The sequence below is a fragment of the Coffea arabica genome, chromosome 6c (assembly GCF_036785885.1).
Source record: "Coffea arabica cultivar ET-39 chromosome 6c, Coffea Arabica ET-39 HiFi, whole genome shotgun sequence".
In the NCBI taxonomy this organism is placed as follows: Eukaryota; Viridiplantae; Streptophyta; class Magnoliopsida; order Gentianales; family Rubiaceae; genus Coffea; species Coffea arabica.
In genome coordinates this window covers 12,438,248-12,450,563 of record NC_092320.1, presented here as the reverse complement: position 1 = coordinate 12,450,563, position 12,316 = coordinate 12,438,248, and the positions used below count along the sequence as shown (strand labels likewise).

The 12,316-nt window shown below is 38.1% G+C and overlaps 4 protein-coding genes across 4 annotated transcripts; 3 read left to right on the top strand and 1 right to left on the bottom strand.

Moving 5' to 3' along the window:
* The first annotated feature begins 797 nt into the window (after positions 1-797).
* Positions 798-2,134, top strand: LOC113691978 (xyloglucan endotransglucosylase/hydrolase protein 22-like). The gene is made up of 3 exons (XM_027210305.2): positions 798-1,195; positions 1,267-1,460; positions 1,556-2,134. The coding sequence occupies exons 1-3, from the start codon at positions 902-904 to the stop codon at positions 1,950-1,952; spliced, it is 885 nt and encodes a 294-aa protein (XP_027066106.1). The 5' UTR covers positions 798-901; the 3' UTR covers positions 1,953-2,134.
* Positions 2,135-3,126: 992 nt separating this feature from the next.
* On the top strand, positions 3,127-4,583 carry LOC113691353 (xyloglucan endotransglucosylase protein 1). The gene is made up of 3 exons (XM_027209456.2): positions 3,127-3,578; positions 3,674-3,867; positions 3,972-4,583. Exons 1-3 carry the CDS (start codon positions 3,294-3,296, stop codon positions 4,228-4,230), a joined length of 738 nt encoding a protein of 245 aa, XP_027065257.1. The 5' UTR covers positions 3,127-3,293; the 3' UTR covers positions 4,231-4,583.
* An 897-nt stretch (positions 4,584-5,480) lies between these two features.
* On the top strand, positions 5,481-7,653 carry LOC113691354 (CASP-like protein 2C1). Its single transcript, XM_027209457.2, has 3 exons — positions 5,481-5,827; positions 5,931-6,048; positions 7,307-7,653. The coding sequence occupies exons 1-3, from the start codon at positions 5,688-5,690 to the stop codon at positions 7,556-7,558; spliced, it is 510 nt and encodes a 169-aa protein (XP_027065258.1). The 5' UTR covers positions 5,481-5,687; the 3' UTR covers positions 7,559-7,653.
* Positions 7,654-8,900: 1,247 nt separating this feature from the next.
* LOC113692934 (uncharacterized) lies at positions 8,901-10,383 on the bottom strand. Its single transcript, XM_072053453.1, has 2 exons — positions 10,319-10,383; positions 8,901-9,728 (listed from the first exon to the last, which is right to left on the bottom strand). The coding sequence occupies exons 1-2, from the start codon at positions 10,381-10,383 to the stop codon at positions 8,999-9,001; spliced, it is 795 nt and encodes a 264-aa protein (XP_071909554.1). The 3' UTR covers positions 8,901-8,998.
* Between the last annotated feature and the right edge of the window lie 1,933 nt (positions 10,384-12,316).

Below are 12,316 nucleotides of genomic sequence, written 5' to 3'. Positions count from 1 at the left end.
CAACCTTATTTTTTACTTTGTCATTTAATTATGAATTTTTTTGACAAAAAAATTCTGTCAATTCTTTTTCTCCTTAGATCAGGTTGGTGTAGATTATACATATCATTAAAAAAAATTATCCATTGTGCTAGTAAAACATTCCAGGGGGTTGAAAAAACTTTCCTAGGAAAATCCAAACATGTAGCGACGTGTGGCTATGACAACTCACGTTGTGAATAGATTAATTCTTGTATGGAGCACATAATCATTCACTCCATTAAGGTTCCTAGGGGCCATTCCTTCATAAAAATGGAAAAAAAAAAAAAAAAGGTTCCTAGGGGCCAGCAGAAGTTCCTAGATGAAAATTTTGCAAGCCCTTTAGATTTTAGAGCCTGCACTAGTCCGCGGTGATGCCGACCCCGTGAAGGGCTAAAATAGCAGCGTACTAAGCAGGGAGCTCTTGATTCTTGAATTTGTGCCACGCACATAATCCAGACTCATTGAAACCGTGTGTGATGTGTGAAGTTCATTCACTGTTTTCTTGATGATGACTCGACTTTGATTACTTGGTGCTACTCAAAATGTCCACTTGGAACTTGGAAGGCTTCCAAATTGAGACACATCAGACCATGGGGATTGGGACTTGGGGCCAAGGCACTTCAATAGTGGCCATTAACCATATGCCAGCTGTTAAGCCCATTGCTAATATCACCAAACCTCTTGACTTGAGGGAACTTTCCTTGTCTTAAATTCTATTCAGTTCACACCGGCCACCAAAACCATTCCTTGTCTATTATATATAGGCTAAGCCAGGACTCATCCTGTCCAATTAAGTTGAAACAGACTTCATAGCAACAAGTCAATTGCCCTACCATATCCCTGATCCTATCCAACACTAACAACCCTTTTAGTATTGCGACTAATGGCTTTTGATTTTTGCTGTTCTTGGAATCCTAGTTTATTTTTGCTGCTGATAATTGTTGCCTTCTTCAATTCTTCACAATCTATCTTGGCTGGCAACTTCGATCAAGATTTTGCGGTCACCTGGGGCGATGGCCGTGCCAAAACACTCAACAATGGGAAGCTTCTCACCCTTTCCCTTGACAAAGCCTCCGGATCAGGCGTACAATCCAAGAATGAGTACCTGTTTGGAAGAATCGATATGCAGCTCAAACTCGTCCCTGGCAACTCTGCTGGCACCGTCACAACATATTACGTAAGTTCATCTTTCATCAAAATTTACATATTTTGGTAACTTCGTTTATTAACTTTTTGTTGAACATGCAGTTATCTTCACCAGGTTCAACCCGCGATGAGATAGACTTCGAATTCTTGGGAAATCTTAGTGGCGATCCTTATATTGTTCACACTAATGTATATGCTCAAGGCAAGGGGGATAAAGAGCAACAATTCTACGCCTGGTTCGACCCCACTGCTGATTTTCATACCTATTCCATTTTATGGAATCCCCGCTCAATCCTGTAAGTCTTGACATGCTTAACGAAATTTTTCATAGCCTTTTGTTATTCCTTTTAATTAATTAACCAACCTTTTGTCTTTGTTTTCGTTTTTATAGTTTTTATGTTGATGGCACACCAATTAGAGTGTACAAGAATTTGGAAGCAAGGGGGATTCCATATCCGAAGAACCAGCCGATGAAGGTATACGCTAGTCTATGGGATGCAGAAGACTGGGCCACAAGAGGCGGCCTTGTCAAGACTGACTGGTCACAGTCTCCCTTTACTGCTTCCTTGAGAGATTTCAAGGCCGATGCTTGTGTATGGAGCTCTGGGAGATCTTCTTGTGGATCAAACTCCACCAAGCCATGGTTCTCTCAGGAACTTGATGCCACCAGTCAAGCCAGACTGAAATGGGTGCAGCAGAATTACATGATATACAATTATTGTACAGATGCCAAGCGTTTTCCTCAGGGCTTCCCTCCAGAATGCACCGCCAACAACTCCACAGCCTAAAGAATTGTGACTGTTACTTCTCCCATAGTTAATAACCCCCGCCCCGAATTGATTCTTTAGTTTTGGTACATTTATCGACATTTAGTATACTACACTTTTTGTCAAAATGTACCGTGGAGTTAAATACTTGTGAATATGAATTTGTGAAATAAAACGGAAGTAATTGATTATTACTTTTTAAATTGGAGAATCACAACTGAAATAAAAACCCAGTATGGTAACAGTAGCATGCAGTATGTAGGAAATGTATCAGCTAAACAGAGGTCTCCCTTCTTCCTTGATTCGGAAATCAGAGTCCCCCTTATTGAAAAAGAAATCTCTGGTCCATATGATCGATTTGAAAAAGGGTCAAAAACAATGAAGTTCGTAAAGATTTCAACGCGTAACAGTAATGATGATACTGCCACTGGGCAAGTGATGTGAATTCCACTGGGCAAGTGACGTGTCCCCATTGCAGATTGAAGATGAGTTGAACTGGTGCGAGCCGAGAAAATGCCAACTGCCCCCGCTTCATTGTACTTTTGTTCAAAAGGATAACTCGCATTCTAGTTCACAAGAACTAAAAAGAAAACAACCGATTTCGAGAAAGAAGAAAATGAAAATGAAACCCAAAATGCTCAAATTAAACTCCAACCATGACACAAAACCAGGCATGAAGCATACGCCACATTGTAATTACCAGACCTCCAAGCTATGTATATAATTGAACTCGCGTAGTTTAGTCCAAAATGATGTCCATTCAATTGTCATTTCCAATATTTACTCTGTCTGATTTCTTTGTTTAATTTTCGGTTGATGATTCTCCAACCCAAAGCTCTAGATGGAGTATGGACCTGATCTGTCTTTTTATACTGTAAAAAAAAAGTGTATCTGCAACACAAAACAGAGCAGCTCACAAAGACATGACACGTACTCCTCAACTTCTGCATGCATGACTTCAGAGCTTCAGAGAAGAAGCAGAGTCGGCAGAAAGAAACAATCTCCAATATCGAGACACTCTCTCTTTAGATAATTCTCCTACTAGTAGTCTTATGAGTCGACAACAGCTTACAGCTTTGATGACCATCCACACTGGGGATCAAAAAAAATAATAATAATAAAAATTTATGCGTTATGCTTACCTCCACAGCTGTTCACAACTTACAAATAGTGTGTTATACTCCCATTTCTAAGTGACTTTTTCCCAGAGTTTCAGAGCTACCTTTTTTCCCGATGCTACCGTTCAATTCTCTATAAATTGGAACCTCTGTGCAATTAAACCATCAGTAACAGGACTTTATTTTCCCTTCTGAACGCTAATACAGTCACTGTACTTGTTTCGGTTGAACGAAGTGTTAATCAATGGCTTCACTTTCTTTGATTAACGTTCCATTTCTTCTGGTGATATCTTTATCAATAGTCACTTCTTCAATGGTGGCTTCTGCTAATAATTTCTATCAAGATTTTGACATAACCTGGGGAGGTTCCAGGGGAAAGATACTCGACAATGGGGAGCTTCTTACTTTATCCTTGGATAACATTTCTGGCTCAGGGTTCCAATCCAAGAAAGAGTATTTATTCGGGAAAATTGATATGCAGCTCAAATTAGTCCCTGGAAATTCTGCTGGCACTGTCACTGCTTACTACGTAAGCTTAAGACCAATTGATATATATTTGAGTGAGCCAAATTATTCGTCAGCAAAGTTTAGCATATTCTTTAATTCGTGTTAATGTTTTGGCAGTTGTCATCAATTGGACCGATCCACGATGAAATAGACTTTGAGTTTCTGGGAAATTTGAGCGGTCAACCTTATATACTTCATACCAATGTGTACACTCAGGGCAAAGGCGAAAGAGAACAGCAGTTCTACTTATGGTTTGAACCAACTGCTGATTTCCACACTTATTCAGTCCACTGGAATCCATCAGCTGTTGTGTAAGTACTGTAATATGTCTTTAATTTAATCCAAGAAAACGTACTTAATAATTCTGAATTGATTAAGTAATGCTATATGATTGAAATCAATGCCTCTGTCGTAGCTTCTCTGTGGATACAATTCCCATCAGGGTTTTCAAGAACTTGGAATCCATAGGTGTTGCATTTCCGAAAACCCAGCCAATGAGGCTATATTCAAGTTTATGGAACGCAGATGAGTGGGCCACAAGAGGGGGCCTGGTGAAGATTGACTGGACTCAAGCACCATTTATGGCTTCCTACAGAGGTTTTAGTTCAAGTGCTTGCAGTCTGGCTTCTGCAAAACCTTCTTGCGTTTCATCAATGCCAAATTATAGTCCGTGATTGTCAGAGCAGCTGGATCCACTCGGTGAAAGGAGGTTAAGGTGGGTGGAAAAGAATTACATGATCTACAATTATTGCACTGACGCAAAGCGTTTTCCACAGGGATTTCCACCAGAGTGCAGGGCCATCTCTTGAAAGGAAAGAATATGTCCATTCTGATACTCGTTTCCATCTCCGAATTTTGCTTTCTAGTTAATCTCTTTCTTAAGTGGTGTTTCGTGCTAAAATTTTGTTGTCGTCCTCGAAGTTCTTGTAGCATAAATGCACAATGAATATGACATGTAATATGAACTCAAGAGTATATTGTTTTGATATGAAATCCTCTGTACGGCAAAGACATGCACTTAACCTCATTGATTAGGACCACTAAACCGCACTCCTATACATTGTTGAAGGATTTGATTAAACTAGAATGATTGAAAACAGGTGCTTAATGTCCTTTTTGTTTAACTTCTATATCATAAATAATTAAGGTACTTTAATTCATTAACTATCTGACGTCGTCTTCACTCCAACCCTATATCTTTAGAGATGCATTGAGCATTTTCGGTAGTCGAAGCAAAAGGTTTCTTGGTATCCTTTTCACCGATCAAGACTACTTGAGGTTGTGCTTGGAAACCGGTTTTTCATAAATTGTCCCCCCTTTTCTGGTCATGCACATTGGCGTCCAAGCTCAACTGTAAATGTTCGCAAGTTGACTCCCATACTTCTGAGAATTGCAATTGGACCCAAGAAACGTTGAACTTTCACGAGACCGACATAAATCATGTAGATTATGATCAATTGTAAGGTTGTGACGATTCTGAAGAGAGGAAAAATCGGGGTCAATCGTAAAATTTTGCATGCCAGACATCCGTTTCAAGGTTTACCGCATCAGGTCCAGTAAAAGAACTATAGCAAAAATTAATTTCAAGTCATTTTACCATTTGAAACTATGAGTTCTAATTCAAACTGCATAATTTTTTTAAAGTATGAAAAGAGAATTTGCGAAGATATTGGAAAAGGAAGCGAGATAAAGAGTTGGACAAAAGATTCGTAACAAATTAAATGAGCCTTCGATTCATAATTTTTTTTTTTAATCTTAGTCGGGCAAGGCTAATTTTAGTTTCCCATAAATAATTCGATATTCTTTTTTAATCAGCAATTGTGGTTGAGATGCAGTAATGAAAGGTGGGTATTAGTCGGCTATCAATCTCTATGATTCCTCATTAGACTATATATAGCTTGAATACGGGATGCCCCATCTTCACGTGTACCTTTCAATAACCAGAAGTCTCCCTTCATGAGCGATCTTCCTTCCCATTTCATTTGCCTGAAAAGAGAGAGAGAGAGAAAAGAAAGAAAGAGAAAATGCTAAGAATAGTACTATAAAATGGTAGAACGCAAGCAGCTGCCTAGTAAGATAAGGAAACAAAAAAAAAAAAAAAAACTCCAAGCTCATATTTAGGGAGCAAGATATGGACACTTTGGTTCTTAGGCTCTTTGCGACGTCCTCACTGGTTCTGACCGCTTGTCTGGTGGCTTTTGATTCACAAACTAAGCTTCTCTTCTACTCCATGGTCAGAAAGGCCTCCTTCAGGGACCTCAAAGCTTTGTCGTGAGTTCTTTCATTCCCCAACCCCCTTCTTTCCAACAGCTATTATAATCTCTGCTGATGATCATTTTTTAGTGACGAGGTTGTCGATATCCATGTTTTTCAGCATTCTGGTGTGGGTCGCCTCGGCTGCTGCTGCCTATAATGTGCTCCAAATATTAAGAAGTCGTCTCTTTCCCCAAATGGGCAAAAATCTGGCTTGGTTTGGTTATTTATTGGACCAGGTAAATTTTTCAGTATATATATAATATAAATGCAAGCATTTGGATATACAGCCTCTTCTATATATTGGTAAGACATGCAAAAACTGCCCTTGGAATTTGCTTTGAAAAGTTAATTTGAGGGTGAAAGAATGATTTGTGTGGAAGCAGGTGTGTTTGGATAGGAAGTACTTGTCCAAAAAATTTTTTTTTTTTAATTATAAATAAATTTTTAAACACATTTTTTTAATTATCTCTTTATCTCACACGTACATTACATTATGTACTACAGTAATTATTCTTAATAATATTTCAAATAATCACCTTAGAGATAGATGGACATATACGTAATTAAAATCATTATGTACCATCTTTAACATGACTTTCCTTTTTATCTTTTTGGGGTAAATTATTCTCAATTTTCGTCCTCAAAAGTTACTCTCAAGTGGTTGGAAAACATGGCCATAGTCTCATGATTCTCTTCGCAGAATAACATAATCACGATGCAATTCCATTGCAGAGTAGAAAAGCTACTGAACCAAACATAATCAGAGAGTCTCGTGATTCTTTTCGCATTAAGTCTGGACTGAAGCTGGCCGTAGGGTTCATCGACAACAGTGTTGTGACCATACCAGAATTTAATGAAACAGCTGCTTAGTGAGTACATTAATTAAAACATTTTTCTCGAATCCCAACTCCAATAATTGCTGGATGGTGGCTCCCCATCAAGAAATGAATTAATTAATGGCGTTGTATCTGTCCTAACCTCTAACTTCCCCACTTGTGTCATTTTCCGGTGCATGCATTTGACAATCGTCGGAGGGATCATCCACTAGAACGTACTGAGAGGGAAATGTCTAAGCCTAGTACTGCTTCCACTCGAAGCCTTTCCCATTTATTAACAATACCTTCATATCTAGTACTCTGAAAAAATTAAAAATAAAAATCAAGTGCTCTAAAAGAGAGGAAGAAATATTGCATCTTTTGCGTAATTTAATTTCCCTCGTTATTCTTATCAGCGGTTAGAGTTAGGCATATACTGGCAAGTTTTTGTGCAAACAAAAAACCAACAGAGGGAACACAGCTTGCCGGCAACCTTTTTTGATAGACTAAATAGTTCGAGAAGTACAATAATTTTGATAGATGTACGCTAGCTAAATATCGTAGAAAAGTATAATAACCTGACACAACCCACCTGTTCATATCATTTTTGTAGAAAGATTGAAATCTCGAACGAGAGAACCAATTATTTGATCTGAAATTTTCATGCACAAATTGGCAGGCAGTGGCATACCTTGTATTTGCAGCAAATTCAGCAGCTCTTCAGGGCTGTGTTTTTGCAGTAAGCGGCCAGAGTAATTTTGGGTGGATGAAGGTATGCGACAAATACACAAGGTTCTGCATCCAAATTGGTGGAGCTTTAATATGTGGTTATGCTGCATGCCTTGCAATGGCTGTCATTTCAGCGCTCTCTGCATACGGTCTTTTTAGATTGTATTCTCCAAAGCACTTCCTACAATTGAAGCACCAGTAATATGCTTCATTATCTGTTTGCTTATGCTGATTAAACACAATAATCTAAGCTACATTATAATGTTAAACTAGTAGCCGATTTTGGCATTGTGTTGATGGCTCTTTTTCTGTTTTCTCTTCTACTTCTTATAAACTAGTTTACTTCATTAGCATTTTTTTTTTTTTTTTTATAGTACCATTCGATGATGTACCCCAGATTTTTTTTTTCTTCTTCATAATTTGGTCGTTCTGCTTGGAACTATTGATAGCCACCCTAATCTAATTAAAAGGTTAAAACTAACTAGCTTTGCACATTTACATTTTTGTTATAGAAAAACAAAAAAGAATAGAAATTCGTTCTTTATGATAATATCCTTTAACTATTCCTGTAGATTCTTAGCATCGTATGCTCTCTTCCAAAATCAGATCAACATTTAAAAGTGTGAAAGGTCTAGTAGGACATGAGTAATTGTAAAGGTCTAGGACAGACTACAACAAAGGTACACAAAGCAGGGTGTTGGACCTTCATCCCTTAGTCTGGATGGAGACATCTAGCCCCATGTAAAAGAGCTAGAAAACTACCCAAGTGCAACTTTGCCGGGCTCCGAATACTGGGTTGTTCAGAGGCATGAATTCTTTCATGCAACTCCTTGGGCCCAAAATGTGTTGCGATTTCTTGGCAACCCAGGGTCGAGAGGATCACGTAAACTAATGTAACATATGTGAAATCAATAATTGAAAAATATATTTCTAATATAAGTAAAATAATATTTAAGAAAATTTTTGTATCATGCAATGCATTATGAGGGAAGCCAAGATGAAATCTCCCTTCCTATCCTGTATTTTTTAAATATCATCCCTTCTCTAATATAATTTTTTTTTAGAAAAAAAGCAGAAAAAATTTTGAATTACAATTTATATATCACATTTCAAGGATAGAGGAATACTTAACAAACATCGATCATTATCTCACTAGACGCAAAGAGCCAAAAAGTGTCCCCGGACCTAACTTAGCTGGTATGGATATCAGCCAAGAAACCAAAAGGTCTTTTTGCTGTCTCTCAAGTTCTCTCCTCTCTCCTTTCCCCCTCATAAGACTTGGGGCCTTGTCTTGAACCAGAAAAAACAAACAATAATTCATGGTAATACATGTCATCAGCAATTTGACTCTTCTTGTTTTAAAAGTAAGACGGACAGATCAAGTAACAAGAATTGTAAAGCTGTCAGGTCCTGTATTCATATTGAAAACTTTGCGCATGAACTTCACTTCCGATCATGGTGTTAATCGGTCATATGTTTGGCAAGAAATTTGGTCATAGTAATACCTAGATAAATGGACACAAAAGCTCCTACAGGAGGTTTCTTATGACCACTTGGGATCCTCGATTACATTTTTTTCAGTGCCAATCCAATGCCACCACTAGAATTCTTGTTGTCATTAGCACTTTAGTTTTTTATCAACTCAAATTGATTCAAAGTTAACACAAATTTTCTTATTCTCTAAAACTCTGAACCAAAAGGCACCCGGCCGGTCTAACTCCTGCATCAATAATTTTGTACAGCTGCTGCTTTGGGGAAAAAGAATAAGAAAACCCTCTGTTTCGCAGCATCTCAGCCGAGAGACAGGTTTGAAACAGGAAAACAGCATTGTCCATAACATTCCCAAGAACCAACTGTGAACATCCCAGAACACTTCCACCGGCAGTCCATCCACCAAAATAGTCTGGTTCCCTCTGAACTTCCACCGGAGCCGCTTCACCTGCAACACCGCTCTGCTATCCAAGCTGATGGCCAGAGATGGATCGTTAATCCCCCCAGTATCGCACTCAATTTCGATGTCATGTATCGGCCCGTGGTCACAGAATTGAGCCTTTGTAGTGTATACTCTCTTCCCAAAGATGCGCTCTCTTTTGGCAATAAACACCGCATTAGATGCAACAGGGCTAGGACCTATTTTCTTATACACATCCTTTTGCAAATCCCCGAGGAGCAGGACAAGTTCTTGGTTAAATGCAACAGCTAAATAGAACCCCTCTAGCGGTTCCGGGCCAAAACCAAATTTTGCGGATGAAAAATCCCAATATATGTCAATTGCAGTGGAATTGGCCTCTAAAAAAATATAACCGAGGATCCCAAGTGTCTTATGACACGGTCCACCAGTATCCAAATTAACAAGGCACCACGAACATGCACTACCTCATTCATGGTAATGCTAGAAAAAGTCAAGACCGGTAATGATTTTTGTTGCTACGAGAAACAAATAAATGAAAGGCCATAGAGGCTATGGCCAATGTGTAGAGCTTTTGATAGAAGTATAAGGGCTATGTTCGAGTTGTACAGAGGTTCTTCTAGATTATTTTGGAATCCTCGATACTTCTCTTCATGAACATTGTGGAAATGCTTAGAGTTCGTACATAATAGACGATAGGATAGGATCTAGAGTCGTATACAGGGTTTTAGAGGTGAGGCTTTGTATAGCAACTTGATAATTATTTAGACTACTGTAGCGGTTATGGGCAAGACCCCTCTCATTTAATTTGTAATCGTTCGTGGATTGGAGTTCCATTTGCAATACAAGGGCTTCCCAAGTTCTCTTAACTTTCCTTCTTTACCTCGAAACCTTTTGGTTGTGTCTGATCATAGGCGCGCTTTGGCACGAAGGCTAAACTGGTATATCTCCATCTCCTACCTTCTGTGTTCGAGTTTGCTAGTGCCGCACGACTTTGCGGGACAATGAAAAGCCAACCCGTGACACTTCAACTTTTATTCGAGATAAATATACAAGACAGCATAAAGTTGTCTTTGTTGTCCATGAACACTTCTATTTTCAGTTAATGCAATACACATTGCTGTGTGCACTTTGGGTTGGGTAAATTCGAAGATAAGCTAAAATCCTGTCCATTTAGTGTCCTTCTGACTGAGTTGGACGTTGATTAGACGACATAATATTGTCAGAAAGTACGTCAAGGTTATCGATCAACCGATGTGGATCGGACAGTGTTAGATTGGAAAGACGCAAGTTCTTCATGGTTTCTCTTTCTTTACTTCTTGATGTGCCAATTGCTTCATTTTTTAGACAACCATGAATTAGTTCTTCATCACAATCTTTTAAGACTTTATCGTTTCTTGCATTTGCATGCTTAATTGACTACAAAAACACTAAAGGAAAAATGGTAGTAACTATTAAGCAGTCATCAAACTTGTGTACGTAGCTAAGTTTTGGTCAGAGTCCGGCAAATTTTGCTGAGCTCAAAATTCCAGGAAAGGAAAGTGTGAGAAATTTCAGGCATACTAGAAAAGGAATCTCCTTTAATTTCCTCACAACCAAACACAAGCACATTAAGTTAGAGTTTCTTTCTCCTTTTTTTTTTTGTTTTTTCGTTTATTTGGTTTCTCCTTCTGTTGGGGATCGGATATATATAAAAAGATTAGGAATAGGGAAAGATGGTACTGGTCCACCATTACATTTTTCAACGGTGTTACCTTCTTTCTTGGTGTCTTTATATTATTGATGTGCTTGTAATCCCATAAATGACTTCTAGCCGCTTCCACGTTCGACAGACCACTTTTCAGGAAGTATTTAATTTTTCCAAATAGGAGAAAATATTTTTTTTGAGGACAGATTACTAGTTGACGTCGAAAATTTGCATAATGAGCAGTACTAAAAATGAGTAAAGATGGAAAAAAAAAAAAAAAAAAACTCAATCATTGATAGAGGGAGGGCAAATAATCATCACAAAATTTTCCTTAAATTTTATGAGAAACTACGGAGAGTAAATTCTGCTAGGAGGCTGTCTAACTCAAAACGTCGTGGCAGCTTTAGCTTTATATACAATCAAGAATCTTGGCTCACGAGGAATTACAACACAGCTTGCTAAAGAAGACAAGACAAGAAGCTCTAACATGAACTGCACTATATAACGGACGACCGTGAAAGACCGATGATGAAGACTTTGGTTCAGTACTTTCCTACTTCTAAGAGAACTTGAAAGAACATTATTGTTTTAGAGCACCATACAAAAACTGAAGTGATGGTATTGAGGGTTGGCCCCCATATATATATATATACACACACACACACACATATGCATCTGTTGCGTGTTAAATTGTCTGATTGATGTGGTGTAGCTAAACTGAACTAGTTTAACGTCCTCATGTGCTAAAAGTTCATCGCATAAAAAATCAGAGGTGAGAACCTGATAATAGTGGGATGAATAGGTAAGAGGCACTACCCTAAGGAAACTATTAAAGTGACGATCAGCTGCCTGAGTTGGATGTTGATTTAATATCACATCATTTCTTTGTTTATGTCTTACAAGAAAAAAGTTTGGTCACAAATTTACAATATTGACGGCAAATTAGACAATCAAAGCTTGCCTACCCTAGCTTTAGCATAAAACTTAGCACACAACTGTTGCAAGGCTTCAGCTTCAAAAAGACAACACCATGTTCGTCCTACTTTAACTTGAGATAACACCATGTTGCTCAATGCTGATCTCACACCATACATACAAATCTTAAAAGTATGACACTTACTTTTATATGAATGATTCGTAACTAGGTTATAGTGGGTCTAGTTCAAATACTTAGGTAGAAAGTGCAAAATGTTGAAACCCAAAGCTTTAAAATGCTAAACAAAAATCTTGGTGTATATATTCGACATATGAAGCGACTTAAATTCTAGTAAATTGGATTTGATAGCTCTTAAGCAAAGCCTAGGGGACTGTTTAAAAATTAGAGCCGATACTTGTTTTACAAGTAAACTGTGAAGTATACAAGT

Coding starts and splice junctions, on each gene's coding strand:
- LOC113691978 (XM_027210305.2), top strand. CDS start 902: ATGGCTTTTGATTTTTGCTGTTCTTGGAATCCTAGTTTATTTTTGCTG. Junction 1,196..1,266: donor GCACCGTCACAACATATTAC/GTAAGTTCATCT, acceptor TTGAACATGCAG/TTATCTTCACCAGGTTCAAC. Junction 1,461..1,555: donor TGGAATCCCCGCTCAATCCT/GTAAGTCTTGAC, acceptor TCGTTTTTATAG/TTTTTATGTTGATGGCACAC.
- LOC113691353 (XM_027209456.2), top strand. CDS start 3,294: ATGGCTTCACTTTCTTTGATTAACGTTCCATTTCTTCTGGTGATATCT. Junction 3,579..3,673: donor GCACTGTCACTGCTTACTAC/GTAAGCTTAAGA, acceptor ATGTTTTGGCAG/TTGTCATCAATTGGACCGAT. Junction 3,868..3,971: donor TGGAATCCATCAGCTGTTGT/GTAAGTACTGTA, acceptor CCTCTGTCGTAG/CTTCTCTGTGGATACAATTC.
- LOC113691354 (XM_027209457.2), top strand. CDS start 5,688: ATGGACACTTTGGTTCTTAGGCTCTTTGCGACGTCCTCACTGGTTCTG. Junction 5,828..5,930: donor AGGGACCTCAAAGCTTTGTC/GTGAGTTCTTTC, acceptor CATGTTTTTCAG/CATTCTGGTGTGGGTCGCCT. Junction 6,049..7,306: donor TTGGTTATTTATTGGACCAG/GTAAATTTTTCA, acceptor ACAAATTGGCAG/GCAGTGGCATACCTTGTATT.
- LOC113692934 (XM_072053453.1), bottom strand. CDS start 10,383: ATGTGTATTGCATTAACTGAAAATAGAAGTGTTCATGGACAACAAAGA. Junction 9,729..10,318: donor AGACAACTTTATGCTGTCTT/GTATATTTATCT, acceptor TGAATGAGGTAG/TGCATGTTCGTGGTGCCTTG.